Raw genomic sequence first — 15,370 nt, 5'->3', positions numbered from 1 at the left:
TATTCCAATTGGGGCAGTAAATAATAAAGAATATTTATATTGACTCAAAGCTCACTACTTCTGGGCAAAAATTTAAGAAATATCTAGACTGCCTGGTTCTTTTCTACCAATTTAACCAGTGTTTACGTTTTTCTAATTATAAGCATTATCCCATGCAGCGTTCAGTAAATTTTATACTTGAGGGACAGTCAATCACCTCTTTTTAGGAATATTCACTCAGGTCAGGGCCAGCATTACATCCAAGCAATAGATATTCACAGTCTCCAAATTCAAATTGGTTAAAATTATACTCATGATATGATCTAAAATAGAGCTATCTTGCTTATTAGAAGGCAGTTTTTTGAGTCCCTAAGCCAATTCTGGGTTGCATGCATTTTACTCAGCCTTATCTAACGAATAGGAACCTGTGCACGACCAAACATAACACAAGGAAGAAGGTAAGCCCATATTTTAGCCACATGACATTGAGTTGACACTTCTGCTAGCCAGTGGACTTTCAGGGAAGGCTTGATTCATGGGATACTTGGACACCCTCTACCTGGTTATAAAGTCTACACCAATAGCCCTCCAGAGGGGATGAATCCAAGTCAGAAGTTAGAAAGATATAAGAGCCCTGCTAATGAGAAATTAGCAGGCAGTACTTACATCCTATAAGTGCGATACATAACTCTGTCCACGGAAAAGCAGTGAAAGAAGGCACAAGACTATTTAGAAGTGGTTTTGAGACAAAGACAATGAAGACTGAAGGATTTAACATTTGGTTACAAGACATTTACTCAGACACTGTGTCATGCATGATAATGGCTACGAGAACTCAAGATTATGTTACAGGCTAAGCTCTGAGCACACAAGGCAAAGTCCACAGAGATGCCCTCGGACAACTATCTCCATCCACATACTTGAGTCTGGAGGACATATCCTCAGCTGGTCCCTTGCGTAGCATGTTGGTATTGGAGCTTATGCTCTGTGTGCGCTGAGGTTTCTCTTCCACCTGTTTTACTGGTGCAGCAGAAGGCCTCTTTGCTGACCGCTTAATCCTCTCCTCAAGCATGCTCATATCCTTTTCAGAAAGCTGTCAAAAGAGACCAAATTTAATTTATTAGCATACCCCTCTACTAGAATATGAAGAGAATTAAAAACCTAATTGGAAGATCCAAGAATTAATATCCATTTTCATGTCGAAGCAAACAGAACCTCGTACGTTAGGGTAAGTTTCCTTTCAAAGCACTACATCATTTTAAAATCGACTACTGCTAAAACCTGACTTGCTATATAAGAGAACATATGAAAGAAGGAAAGGACAGAAAAGGAAGGGCTATGAATAACTACAAATAAAAAGGTCAAGAATTAAAGGAAGCTTCCTCATTTTTTGGTGTTACCACTAACTAGCTGGGTGACCATGGGCAAGAAGCTTCACTTTTGGTCATCTGCAGAATTCCCATCTGCTTTAGTTCCTTCACTGGCCTTGTAGTGAGGATTTAATGAGATCAATACAAGTAAAAATATATAAGCACAGGGTAAATACACGTGCTACTAAGAGGTAACTGGAGTGAAGAACAGGTCCAGCCACAGCAGTGACTGGCTCAGAGGAAGTAAGGAGTCAAAAGCAGAACCTTCTATGCTTGGAGAGTCTGGCTCATAGCTGCAGCTCAAGACCCTTTTGATCTGACAGGTACCAGAATCCGCATTATACACAAGTGAGTACTTGTTCACTAGAAAATAAATGCACTAAAAATTACTGAGGAGATTGCCAGGCAGAATTTAAATCCCAGACTAGCTCAGATTTCTTGATTCAAAAATAGTTTTCATCTAAAGCAAATTGTTATGAGGGGAATGCTCAGAAAAGAAAGTCTAATTTCCAGTAAAACACAGCCTAAATGTCCTACAGTAATCAGAGACACCTCAAAGGTTTATATGGATTCTAGGACATATCGATAGGTTGGTTTTAACAAAAAGTGATAAAAACTTAGAGTTGAGATGGCATGAAACTTGACACCTAAGTGATCCTGCAATTCACAACAGGCTGAAAATGTTCAGAGAAGAGTCACTCACCGTTCCAATCAGTTTGAACACCTGATCCCCATGTACGTTGTACACTGTGACGATGGTGTTGAGGGCAGCATTGCGGACAGCGTTGTCGCGGTCTCCTATGTGAATCGCTATCTCCTTTAAGGCTTTTCCTGGGGTTGGTTGGCAAACGTTCATGCCATAGGACTCGACCAGACACCCTAGTTCTTCTAGGCACTCTGGGGAGAGAAAGGCCAGATTAAGGAGACTCAACAGAGATTTGGCACAGAGACCTATCTTTACTAGATACATTTTCCCTGGCATACATGAAGGTCTAAAATCTTATTCTGGCTCTGCCCTGAATTCTTCCTTGTTTACTGCCTTCTATAAAATACACAATGAAACAATGGAGTTATAGCAAGGGCTCCTAGAAGAAAGAGATGCCTGTGAGTCAGATGGCCCCTGTGCACTTGATTTTGTCACCAGGGTGGTACTGAGCGGTGCCTGTATCACCTGATACTGTGGCTCCACCAGTGTGCAACTCATCACTCTCACAGTCCAAATCAGAAGGTTAGAATCAAGAAATTTCCTGGTTCATCTATAAATTATTTCCTCTAGAGGTCACTGTTGCAGACATAGGGCTCAATTTAAATTGTTGCTTTACCTGCTCTCTGCTTAGAGTTTTTGGATTTGGTTCCTTCCATGATGAAGGGGAACATCTTGCTGGCTGGGTAGACAAGGCACATCCGGTTCAGGATGGCACGGACATCTTTACGAATGACATCCTTTGGTTCTCCGACCTAGTCAACAAGGAAAATAATGATTAAGTGAGGCATTCTCTGAGTAGCAAAGGTACCCCCTTGTGTGTCACTATATCTTGAAAGAATAAAATGAGCGGTGGAAGGTATCATCATCATACGATAAATGAAGAGGGGAGAGGGAATAAAAGTACAGGAACTGAAGTAGCTGGGAACTTGAGTAATCTTCCAAAGTGAGAATAACACATTACCTTGAGGATGAGATAGGGGATGAAGGAAGATGCTTCATTCTCAGTAAGATGATACTCCTCCTCACTCAGCAGGGTGAAGAGCAATTTTAAATATTCTAGGGCTTTCATTAGGACGCTTGTATTGGTGTCAAAAAACCGCAGGGTAAGCCACTTTAAGATCAGATCCAGGCAACCAATGACACCCTCTTTTTCACTCTCCAAGTGCTTGAAAGAGAACAATACAAAACCCTCACAAATTAGACTGTATAAAAATTTAAGTTCTATTAGGCAAGTAACTCTCAAATTTTACTGCAGTGCAAAAAGAAAATGATAGATTTTTAAGCCTCCATTTAAGACCCCGAATTATAGACATATAGTCATTTATTCTATCAGATAATAAGAAAGCTCTAAAAACAGAGAACATGGTGTTTTCCAGTTCCTTCTCAATTCATGCAAATTTCCGATTATTTCACAGGGCTCAGTATTTTCATGCCTGAGATTCATGCATATTTATTTTGTTGCAAACTTACATCAACCATGACAGCAAGGGCTTTGTTGTGATGCTGAAAGTCTGAGTGAAACATCTCATCTTGTAACCATTTAGCCACACAGCTAGACATTTGAGTTTTTAGTTGCTCAATGTATTCATCCCGCGGAGTAGTAAAATTCCACTTCAGCACCTGAAAAAAAACAGTGAAAAGGAGCTGTAAGGTGTTCAACTGAAATGTGGTACAGAACTCTATTTAAAGCAGCTGCAGGAATCAGTTTAACAGGATATTTTTAAATTCACCAAGATGAATGTATAATTAAGTATGAATGTCAAATGTACTCTCAATCTGTCTGTCATACTTCTGGAAGCTTAACTCTGAAAATCTTCTAGGAATAGAATTTTCAGCAATTCTTACTAGAAAAATCAATGATCTATTATTGTATAACATGGTGGATACTGTTGGTGCAATTTTAATAAAGGGCAAATTTGAAATACCTATCACAATTTTAAATGTACATATTATTCTAGGAGTTTAATATAAATATACTTACATATGTGCACAAAACCTATATTCAAAGATGCCTATGGCAATATAGTTTATAAGAGTGAAAGATTAGAAGTAACCTAAATGTTCAACATAGTGGGTTGAGGATAAAGAAAGGTACATACATATGATGCATCAATAAACAGAATGAATGCATACATGTGTGCAGATATGGAATGATCTTTAAGATATATATTTCAAATACCATTTAAAGAAAAAAGTAAGATTCAGAACAAAGAGTATGGCATGTTCCCATCTGTGTAAAACAAGGGCTATATATTTATATATATATATATGATTGTATAGGTATGGAATATTATTATTTCTGGAGTAATACACAGAATAACTGGTAATAACATCCTCCCTGTGTAGGGAGACTGGAGTGGGAGACATGCTTTTCATACTTTCTGTACTTTTTTTGTATTGTTTGAATTTTTAAAAATTCTAATGTATATATTTTGAAAAGTTTTAACTGATTAATAAAACCAAAACAACATCAAAAGCGAAATGATCAAACTAGCCATATATAGTTACAGCCACTATGGAGAACAGTATGGAGGTTCCTTAAAAAACTACAAATAGATCTACCATACAACCCAGCAATCCCACTACTGGGCATATACCCTGAGAAAACCATAATTCAAAAAGAGTCATGTAACAAAATGTTCACTGCAGCTCTATTTACAATAGCCAGGACATGGAAGCAACCTAAGTGTCCATCAACAGATGAATGGATAAAGAAGATGTGGCACATATATACAATGGAATATTACTCAGCCATAAAAAGAAATGAAATTGAGTTATCTGTAGTGAGGTGGATGGACCTAGAGTCTGTCATACAAAGTGAAGTAAGTCAGAAAGAGAAAAACAAATACCGTATGTTAACACATATATACGGAATCTAAGAAAAAAAAAAAAGGTCATTAAGTACCTAGGGGTAAGACGGGAATAAAGACACAGACCTACTAGAGCATGGACTTGAGGATATGGGGAGGGGGAAGGGTAAGCTGTGACAAAGTGAGAGAGTGGTATGGACATATATACACTACCAAACGTAAAATAGATAGCTAGTGGGAAGCAGCCACATAGCACAGGGAGATCAGCTAGGTGGTTTGTGACCACCTAGAGGGGTGGGATAGGGAGGGTGGGAGGGAGGGAGACGCAAGAGGGAAGATATATGGGAACAGATGTATATGTATAACTGATTCACTTTGTTATAAAGCAGAAACTAACACACCATTGTAAAACAATTATACCCCAATAAAGATGTTAAAAAAAAAAAAGCATGAAATGATCAAACTAGCCATATATAGTTACCAAATCTATCTTTTAAGGTGTCAGGTACAAGAAAGAATAAAGGAGTAGCATATTACATGTGTGTAGTTGATAAAAAAAAATCAATGACTACTTTCCAGTCTTTGATTCTAAAAACAAACAAACCCCCCCCCCAAAAATAGTCTTACAGAAACAAGATATAATTTATAAGCAAAAGATTCAGTTAATTATTAGATATTTCACAATGATATGAATTTCAGACAGAAAAATTATTCTTGATTACAAAACAAAACTAAAACAAACAAGCAAAAAACTCCTGAAGATTCTTATTTCTTCCTTACCTTTAATCCTTTCTCATCTTTCGTTCTTTGCTCCTTTCCATTTGGAACAACAATAAAAATAGGACCAGATTTGTCTTCATCTTCCTTTAAGCTGGTTTTGCTTGGCACTTTCTTTCCTTGTGCAGTCTACAACCAAGGTACAGGGAATACTGATTAGCTAGACTACTACTTCTTGGGAATTCGCTGTTACTGCCCAGCAAAAGGGCACTATATAAACCAGAGACACCTTTATATATCATATTCCAAATGAAACAAAAAAATGAACCACAGAATCTTGCATTTGATATGTTTGTGTTCAGGTTTTCTAAAAATGTTTCTAATGGCACTCTTAAGTAACTGTTGGTTAGTCCTTGGGCTGGCATGTGATGTGGTTGGAAAAGCTGCTATTATATATCTGTGGTCTGGGTTACAGGCTATTTTTGTTTCTTGGATAGTTCTTTTTAAAAAATTATTGATATAACTGACATATAATGGATAGTTCTTTTCTTTCTTGAAATCTTCAACACTGTTTATAGCTTTCCATATTAATGACATTTTGAATGGTATGCACACATTTCACATAACTTAATTGAGAAAACTTTTCTGTTTCTCTGTATATAAAATGTATCTCTATAACATTACTGTAACTGGAGACCCTTTGAACCTGTTTCTAGAGAGAAATTTGCTAGAAACATTTTAAATACTTAAGTTACTAAAGTGGCTTTTAGGGACTTCCCTGGTGGTCCAGTGGTTAAGAATCCATCTTGCAATGCAGGGGACACCGGTTCAATCCCTGGTCAGAGAACTCAGATCCCACATGCTACCGGGCAACTAAGCCCGCGTGCCACAACTACAGAGCCCACGTGCTCTGGAGCCCGAGCACCACAACTGGAGAGAAGCCCGCGTGCTGCAACGAAAGATCCTGCATGTCTCAACTAAGACCCGATGCAGCCAATAAATAAATAGATAGATAGATTTTTTTTTAAGTGGCTTTTAAAAATAATCCAAGATTCAGAATCTTTGTATCAGATGGAAAGAAATTGTGAACACATGGTATATATATTTAAGGTAAAATTTGAATTTCATTACTGGAATTATTATTATTATATTATAAATATAGCAAAAGTCTGCTATTTTTAGTAGGCCAGCATTTCTTTCTAGTTCACTTAAGTCATTCAGTCAAAACAAATGTGAGATCATTTATGTGAAACTGCTTCATAAACTGCAAAAGACTGAAAAGAAAGTGGCATTAAGAACAGAGTCAAAAATACTTCAGAGTACTTGTGATCAAAATACTGAAATAAGCGCTTGTTAAATGTGGGATGAGGAGAGGGAGAAGGACAGGAAAAGAACAGCTTCACTGGATAGTTCAGAAGATAATTACTCATTTAAACTAACTCACTGAGTTGAAGGACCCAAGCATAGGGAGGAAAAATGAGTAACTGGCCACAGAGTGCCCCTTCTATAATGTGGATGTAATAATAAATGTACTGGATAATAAAACATTTCCTACTCTGCATACTTTCATCAGTTACATGCAGTTAATGAAATAGTTTTCTCTATTTATATTTACTATTAGATTTACTACTGATTGCACAGTTCTGCAATTTTCCTTTTGTAAGTATTAAACAGTCAATTCTCTGAATACACTGACAAGCTCTGAATCTTGATATAGAAACTGATGACAATTTTCTGTGATTCAAAAACTTAATTAAATGAAAAAACACCCAGGGGATATTTAAGGTCGAGCATTTGAAAACATTTCTTTAAATTGTCCAACTCTGCATGGATGCTAAAAAGGATTGGTGATGCATCAAATCCCATTGGTGTGGGGACAGAAGATACTTCCTTTTAGTCTAATCAGAACACCTTCTAATACGATGACTTAACTGCCAAATTTAAAGGAAGTTGCCTACTACTGAAAATCTCCCTCAAAACCTGGATGACAGAAACCCTGGCAGTAGCTCTTGAAAATAGGAGTCTTGGTTTTGAGGTAACATTAAAAGTGAGCCACAGAAACTTGTATAAATAAATACTTTATAATTAGATAATATCAAGAGTAGTAATAATCTTTCATATGTAATATGATCTTGGCTAAAAGAATGACTCAGTGTATAAAACAATTAAAAGCAATTCTACATCTAAGTTGCAGAATGAACATACCTTTGCTTTAGAGGAAACTCCTAGAGCTTTGGCCTTTTTTGGATCAGGCTTGGGTTCTACAGTGCCAGAAACAGAATCTTCAACAGGTGCTTTGAGAAAAAAAAAGCATGTACTGTAAATATAAACTCTAACTAATATCACTATATTCTGGGCAGGTTAAATATATAATGATGGTGAGAAAGCCAGTAGTTTTAAATATATCTATTAAAAAATTATTTTTATTTTTATTTTATTTTTTTGAAAAGTTTTTTTTAAACAAATGTATCCATTTTTAAAGCACTTTCAGTTAGATTTTTTTCCTAATCTTTTTTCTCCCCGATTTCCTTATGAAATTAATTCAGAAAATCTACATCTCCTTTATCAACATTTAAACTGCAGTTTAAGACCATTTTCTAAATAGCAGTTAAAAAACCTTTTTGTTAGACTGATACTTCCTTAAGGGAAGAGTGTATCACCTTTGATACTACAGTAAACTATATATACCATATAGCAAGATCCCAATAAATGTTATAAATGAATATATACTTTGATACCAAAAATTTAACACATGTAAAATTTCTAACTTTATAGCATCAATAATTTCTACCCCATTAAACAGAATATTATTATTTTGCTTAAGCAATAAGTCTAGAAGAGCAGTGGTTTCAGGTTAGTGTTCTATTTGTACATTTTGAAATTTTAACATTAGGATGAAGAAATCAAGAATTTTCCCTTGAAGAAGTTTAGTACATATTAGAATGGATCAGCAAACAGCCAAGTGTAGTGGAAGGGGAACTCATTTATGAATGAGTTAAGCAGAGGTCTCTGCTGGTTCAGGCACTGGCTGGCTGTTTGGCCTTGTGCAAGTCACTTAACCTTTGGTGTTCCTTACCTGTTAATAAAGAGGGTTAAGTTAGATGGTCCCAATTCTCCTTCTAACTGTAATATCCAATAGCAGAAAATAGTTGTGGAAACCTTAAAAGTAAGATTGAGCACTTGCTTTCTGGAGTATTTCATTGTGATACTCCAAAACTCCTTTTTGGAGTTGGAAATCAAATTAACCATCCTTAAACCCTCAGCACAGTTCCTGGCATAAAACAGGTAACTTGACAAATGTTTATGAAAGGAGGGTAAGGAGATGGAGGGAGGATTTGGGATCTAAGCCATGAGGAAATGTGATTAAAAAATGAAGGTTTCTATTTCTTTAAGAGTTCCCTTGGCTATTTCGTTCCGCTTTAACCTTCTCAAAATAAGAGTTACCTGAGGCAGGCTGGAATTTGGCTGGAGCTGATCCTCCCACGGGTTTGGAAGTTGCTTTAGCAGGTGCAGCGGGCTTGGCTGGCATGTTAGCTTTGGCTTTCTCTAACATGGCCAACACCTGATCTTTAGAAGTTGGCTAGGGAGACAATATAACAGAGGTGAGAGGCCACATAAACGATATACTCATGCTATGCTTACTAACAGATCTGCTTTCAAATCCTTGAGCTCCTAGTTTTGAAATACCAATGAAGTAAGGGAGGCAGCACATAGTGCAAGAGAAGTAACACATTATGAAGTCACAGTAAATTAGCTGCCGTTCTAGAAGGTCACAATTTTCATCCCTGCAAAGGCAGCAGATTCTTTAGAAGTTCTACACTACTAAACATTTTATTTCTGCTCTCACTGGGATTTCAAGTTGAAACTCATAGGAGGTAATATGATCTTTTGCCTATATAAATTCATGTTCAGTATTTTTCTAAATGGCTTTTAACAGCAGCAACAAGTAGTAGTACTTTTAGTTTCCCAGTAGCCTTGGCCATTTTCTCATATCCTAAATGCATCATGAAGAATGGCAAGGCATCTTGGGCCTTCTTTCGCACATCTCCGTTGCGATCCTCTAGGCAGGAGTAGAGGTGGGGAACACAAAGGATAAGGTCTGTGGGGGTGGAACGGAGAGTCGGTAGTTTCTCAGCCAGCCAGCCCAGAAGCTGCCAAAAGAAATAAAGACCAGTTACACACGGCACGTAGAAAACTGTCTTTATGATCTTCAGCTTAATGATTTTATCAGTACCAAACACTGAATTAGTTCTCACACTACAACTTTCCAGTGTGAAATCAGTCATTTCCATTGTCCAATGAAATGATAAACATGCAATGAAGATAATCAGCTAAGATAAGGACACAGTTTTTTGGACCATGTTTGAGCATTAAGTTATAAAGCTTTAATAGTTCTTAATGCATCTTATACTTTCACTTCTTTTTTTAATTCTAAGAACTATCCAGCTAGAGAAGATGCAAAATATTTATTTGATCAGAAGATGACAAGTTCTACCAGGACTTCTGCTTTCTGCCTTACATAGACAGTTTTTCTCTATATCTCTAAAATATTCGTTTTATTTTTGTTTTGTCTTTCGGCCATGCCATGTGGCTTGTGGGATATTATTCCCCGACCAGGGATCAAACCCCAGCCACAGTAGTGAAAGCAGAGTCCTAACGACTGGACCGCCAGGAAAATCTGTATTTATTTATTTATTTATTTATTTATTTTTAAAATTAATTTTTAAAACTAAATTTATTTATTCATTTTTGGCTGTATTGTGTCTTCATTACTACGCATGGGCTTTCTCTAGCTGTGGTGAGCAGGGGCTACTCTTCATTGTGGTGCGCTGGCTTCTCATTGCAGTGGCTTCTCTTGTTGCAGAGCACAGGCTCTAGGCGCATGGGCTTCAGTAGTTGTGGCATGAGGGTTTCAGTAGTTGTGGCTTGTGGGCTCTAGGCGCATGGGCTTCAGTAGTCGTGGCACGCGGGCTTCAGTAGTTGCAGCTCATGGGTTCTAGAGCACGGGCTCAGTAGTTGTGGCGCACGGGCTTAGTTGCTCTGTGGCATGTGGGGTCTTCCCGGGCCAGGGCTCGAACTCGTGTCCCCTGCATTGGCAGGTGGATTCTTAACCACTGCACCACGAGGGAAGCCCTGCATTTATTTTTTAGTTGAGATATTTATTGAGATGATTGTATATTCACATGCAGTTATAAGAAATAATAGAGAGAGATCCCAGGCACTCTACTCCGTTTCCTCCAACAGTAGCACTTTATGAAACTATACTATAGTATAAACAACCAGGATATTGACATTGATACAATCCACTGATCATACTGATTTGCCCCAGTCTGATTTTGTCTCATTTGTGTGTCTATATTGCTTTCTCTACCATTTTATCATGTGTTAGTGTATTCCCGCAGTCAAGATTTTGAACAGCTCCATCCCAAGGATCCCATGTGTTGCCTCTTTTATAACCACATTCACTTCCCTCCACCTACTCCCTAATCCCTGGTAACCACTAATCTCTTTATCCATTTCTAAAATACGAGATTTCAAACTCATATAAATAGAATCATATAGTATGTAACTGTTTGGAATTGGAACTGTCACTCAGCACAATTCCTCGGCGATTTATCTAACTTGTTGCATGTATCAATAATTTGTTTCTTTTACTGCTAAATAGTATTACACATATGGATATACAATAGTTTAAGCATTCACCTGTTTAAAGACATCTGGGCTGTTTCCAGATTTTGGCTATTATGAATCAGCTGCTATGAACATTTGTATATAGGCTTTTGTGTAAACATAAATTTTCATTTTTCTGGAATAAATGCCCAAGATTTGCTGGGTCATGTAGTAACTACACGTATAGTCTTATAAGAAACTGCCAAACTGTTTTCTGGAGTGGCTATACCATTTTACATTTCCACCAGGAAAGTGTTCAAGTTTTTCCACATGCTTGCCAGAATTTGGTGTTATCACAATTTTTTGTTTTACTAATTCTGATAGTTGTCTGTGATATCTCATTGCAGTTTTAATTTGCATTTCCTTGATGGCCGATAATGCTGAACACCTTTCATGGGCTTATTTGCCATCTGCATATCCTCTTCAGTGAAATGTCTGTTCATGTCTTTTGCCTATTTTGTAATTAGATTTTTAACTGTTGAGTTTTGAGAGTTCTTTATATATATATATATATATATTCTCGATGATAGTCCATTATCAGACATAGAGGTTGCAAATATTTTCTCCCACTCCAGCCTATCTTTTCATCTTCTTCACATGGTCTTTTGCAGAGTAAGAGTTCTTAATTTTGATGAGGTCCAATTTATCAATTTTTTCTTTGATGAACTGTGGTTTTGGTGTCTAGTCTAAGAATTCTTTGCCTGAAGAATTTCTATATCCTGAAGGTTTTCTCCTATTTTATCTTTAAAAGTTCTATAGTTTTATGTTCTACATTTAAGCCCATAATCCATTTTGAGTTAATTTTGGTGTAAGATGTGAGATTTAGGTAAGGTTTATTTTTTTTGTCTCTGGATGTCAACTGCTCCAGCATCATCTGTTGAAAAGGCCACACTTCCTCCACTGAATTACTTTGGAAACACCGTCGAAAATTAGTTGCTCATAGTTGTGTGGGTCTATTTCTGGGTTTCCTCTTCAGCTCCACCTATCTGTGTCTATCCTCTTCCTCCTACCCCTTGCTATCACAGTGTCTTTTTTTTTTTTTTTTTTTTTGCCACACAGCTTGGCTGGGGGGATCTTAGTTTCCCAACCAGGGGTTGAACCCGAGCCCTTGGCAGTGAAAGCATGGAGTCCTAAACACTGGACTGCCAGGGAATTCCCCACAGTGTCTTGATTATGTTAGCAATTTAATTTAGTAAGCCCTAATGTATGGTAGAGAGGTTCTTTCCATTTTTTTTCCTTTGTCAAGATTGTTTTAGCTAGAATGTAAATTTTAAAATAAACTTGACTCTGTCTATAAAAAAAACTTTCTTGAATTTTGATAAGAATTACATTAAATGCATACATCAATTATGTATACATTAAATGTATAGAACTGACATTTCTAATTTCTACTATGTTAAATCTTCCAATCACAAACATGGCAAGTCTCTACATCTATTTGGGTCTTCCTTGAATGCTTCATCAGCATTTTTGTAATTTTCAGTAGACATATTTTGTATTTGTTTTGTTAAGTGTATAGCTAAGGATTTCATTTTCTTTGGAGTGATTGTAAACTGTACTGTGTTTGTAACTTTGGTTTCCATATGTTCAATGTATTATAAAGAAATGTGATTGAATTTTGTCAAATGTGACTGCATTTATTTTGTATCCTGCAATCTTACTGAACTCATTTATTAGTTCTAGGAGTTTACTTGTAGATTTCCTGGAATTTTCTATGTAAACAGTCATGTTATCTGCAGTTAGGGATAGTTTTATTTATTCTTTTTCCAACTGTATGCCTTTCATTTCTTTTTCTTGCCTTATTGCAGTGACTAGAACTTCCAGTTCTATGCTGAGTAACAGCAGTGAAAGTGGACATTCTTGCTTTGTTCCTGATCTTAGGGGGAAAGCATTCAGTCTTTAACCACTAAGAATATTATCATTTATAGAGGTTTTTTGCACATGCTTTTTTATTTAACTTGAGGTAATTCTCTTCTATTACTAACTTACTGACAGCTTTTATCATGAATAGCTGTTGGATTTTCTCAAATCCTTTTTTTGTGTCAACTGATAGGATTATATGACTTTTCTTTAGCCTGTTGGTATGATGGGTGACAATGATAGTAGATTTTTGAATGCTGAACTATTTTTATGTCATGATTAAAACCTCTTGCTTTACCATTTAAGAGTTCAAGAAAAGAGAAAACTTCACAAAAAGGCTAATCCTTTAAAAAGTTTTATTGTTAAAAAAGCACATGAAAGGAAAAAGGAAAAGGAGGCACATGAATAAAAAAGCTCCAGGAATTTGGTTTCATTTTATTAGCGATTTTATAATGGAACTCATTCTATCCATTCATGTATGTTTATTAGGTAGGCCCAAACCTCTGTGAAGGTAAAAGACATGAGTAAAGCAAATCATATTTGTGGTACTAACCTCTTGCCTCAAGAAAGGATTTTCCTTTTTGAGCTCTTCAGAAAGATCTTCCCCCTCCAGCCATTCCTTCATGCCAGTCTGCTCTGCCCAAGCATTCACAGTTGCTAGGGCAGCAGCTCGAACATTGTTCTGAATGGAAGAGAGAATCAGTAAAGGTAACACTGCTATGGTTTGGAGGCAGGGAGTGAAAAGCCTGTTACTTTATGAACACGAACAATGGAGGTTTCTCTAAAGTCCATATGAACGTACTTGGAACATACTTCATCTTCTTTGAAACAGAGAATGTAGATCCATGTTGTACTAAAACTCCAAAGTAAATTAGAAACATAAAACTCCAAATTGTAAAGATCCTATACTCAGTTAATTAGGGAAAACAGTGACCTGGGCATAAAATATCATGTTAGGGGAACAAACTCTTAGGTTTTGTTTCCTGAACTTCTGGGGACTCTTATGTCCCTGCTTATCTGCTAAAGAATGTAATTCTACCTGTTAGAGAACTCTTAACAGTTAGACTGAAATTAACAATTTGACTGAACATTTTTGTTTTTATATTAATTTGCATTCATAGAATGAGAACGACTTACTGATGTGAAAAATATTAAAATAGTCCAATTCCTCAAATTAAATGAATTACACAAAAATAAAGAGACATTCGAATATTCAATTAAGGATAAACATAAGAGCTTGCAACTTTCAACGCGACAAATTCCAGGACTGTGAAACTGCAAATATCTTACTGAAGTACCAGAAGATCCTACTCTAGTAGTTGAGGGAACAGGTAGAAAATAAAATACATGATCCAAAATTTATGTTTATTCACTCTTTATACCAACACCTTAAACAACGATATCATAATCATAATAGCAACCATTTTTTGAGTACATACTGTATGAGACAGGTACAGGTACTTTATGTACAGATGCTTATTTAATTCTGTAAGAATTAAATTTCATAGATAAAAAACTGAACCTCAAAGAAGATAAACAACTTATCTAAGGGTCACAAAGCTAGTAAGTGAGATATCTGATCACCTTAATAATGCCTGGGAGGTAAAAATTTTTACTATCTTCCTCCTAATATTCTCTTCTCTAACAAAGTTTATAAACTGTTTACATGCGCTCTTACATTTAAGAAAAGGATTGGGGCTTCCCTGGTGGCTCAGTAGTTAAGAATCTGCCTGCCAATGCAAGGGACACGGGTTCGAGCCCTGGCCCAGGAAGATCCCACATGCCGCGGAGCAACTACGCCCGTGGGCCACAACTACTGAGCCTGCACTCTAGAGCCTGCGAGCCACAACTACTGAAGCCCGCGCACCTGGAGCCTGTGCTCTGCAACAAGAGAAGCCACCGCAATGAGAAGCCCGTGCACCATGACGAAGAGTAGCCCCCGCTCGCCACAACTAGAGAAAGCCCGTGCACAGCAACAACGACCCAATACAGCCAAAAATAAAAACAAATAAATAAATAAATTAAAAAAAAAAAGGATTATTCTTAGCCCAGTCATGTGGCTGGCCTATTCCAGAACAGAGCTGTGGTAAAAAGAGTCAGGATTACCTTGCTGTCTCCAAGCACTGTGATGATAGGGATGCCTAAGTTCTTCACGTGTTGCTTGATGTTTGGGCCCATGGCTACTGCCAACTGCTGGAGGATATTCAACGTCTGCTGCACCTGGGTGGGAAAAGCCAACACCTTATGTTCAAACTGTA

At 37.0% G+C, this 15,370-nt stretch overlaps 1 protein-coding gene across 3 annotated transcripts in view; it reads right to left on the bottom strand.

Moving 5' to 3' along the window:
* Window positions 1–15,370, bottom strand: part of CKAP5 (cytoskeleton associated protein 5) — a gene marked incomplete at its 5' end in the record, with an annotated part of 71,030 nt that overhangs the window by 17,928 nt on the left and 37,732 nt on the right. For all 3 annotated transcript variants that reach the window (XM_079709141.1, XM_079709142.1, XM_079709143.1), the window contains 11 exons: window positions 900–1,072; window positions 2,053–2,246; window positions 2,672–2,807; window positions 3,017–3,220; window positions 3,526–3,675; window positions 5,646–5,771; window positions 7,788–7,876; window positions 9,027–9,162; window positions 9,539–9,733; window positions 13,666–13,794; window positions 15,219–15,332. In XM_079709141.1, coding sequence (XP_079565267.1) covers window positions 900–1,072; window positions 2,053–2,246; window positions 2,672–2,807; window positions 3,017–3,220; window positions 3,526–3,675; window positions 5,646–5,771; window positions 7,788–7,876; window positions 9,027–9,162; window positions 9,539–9,733; window positions 13,666–13,794; window positions 15,219–15,332 — 1,646 coding nt within the window. The remainder of the gene's footprint in view (window positions 1–899; window positions 1,073–2,052; window positions 2,247–2,671; window positions 2,808–3,016; window positions 3,221–3,525; window positions 3,676–5,645; window positions 5,772–7,787; window positions 7,877–9,026; window positions 9,163–9,538; window positions 9,734–13,665; window positions 13,795–15,218; window positions 15,333–15,370) is intronic.

Source organism: Hyperoodon ampullatus, assembly GCF_949752795.1.
Source record: "Hyperoodon ampullatus genome assembly, chromosome: 7".
NCBI lineage: Eukaryota > Metazoa > Chordata > Mammalia > Artiodactyla > Ziphiidae > Hyperoodon > Hyperoodon ampullatus.
This window is presented reverse-complemented; position numbering and strand designations above follow the sequence as displayed.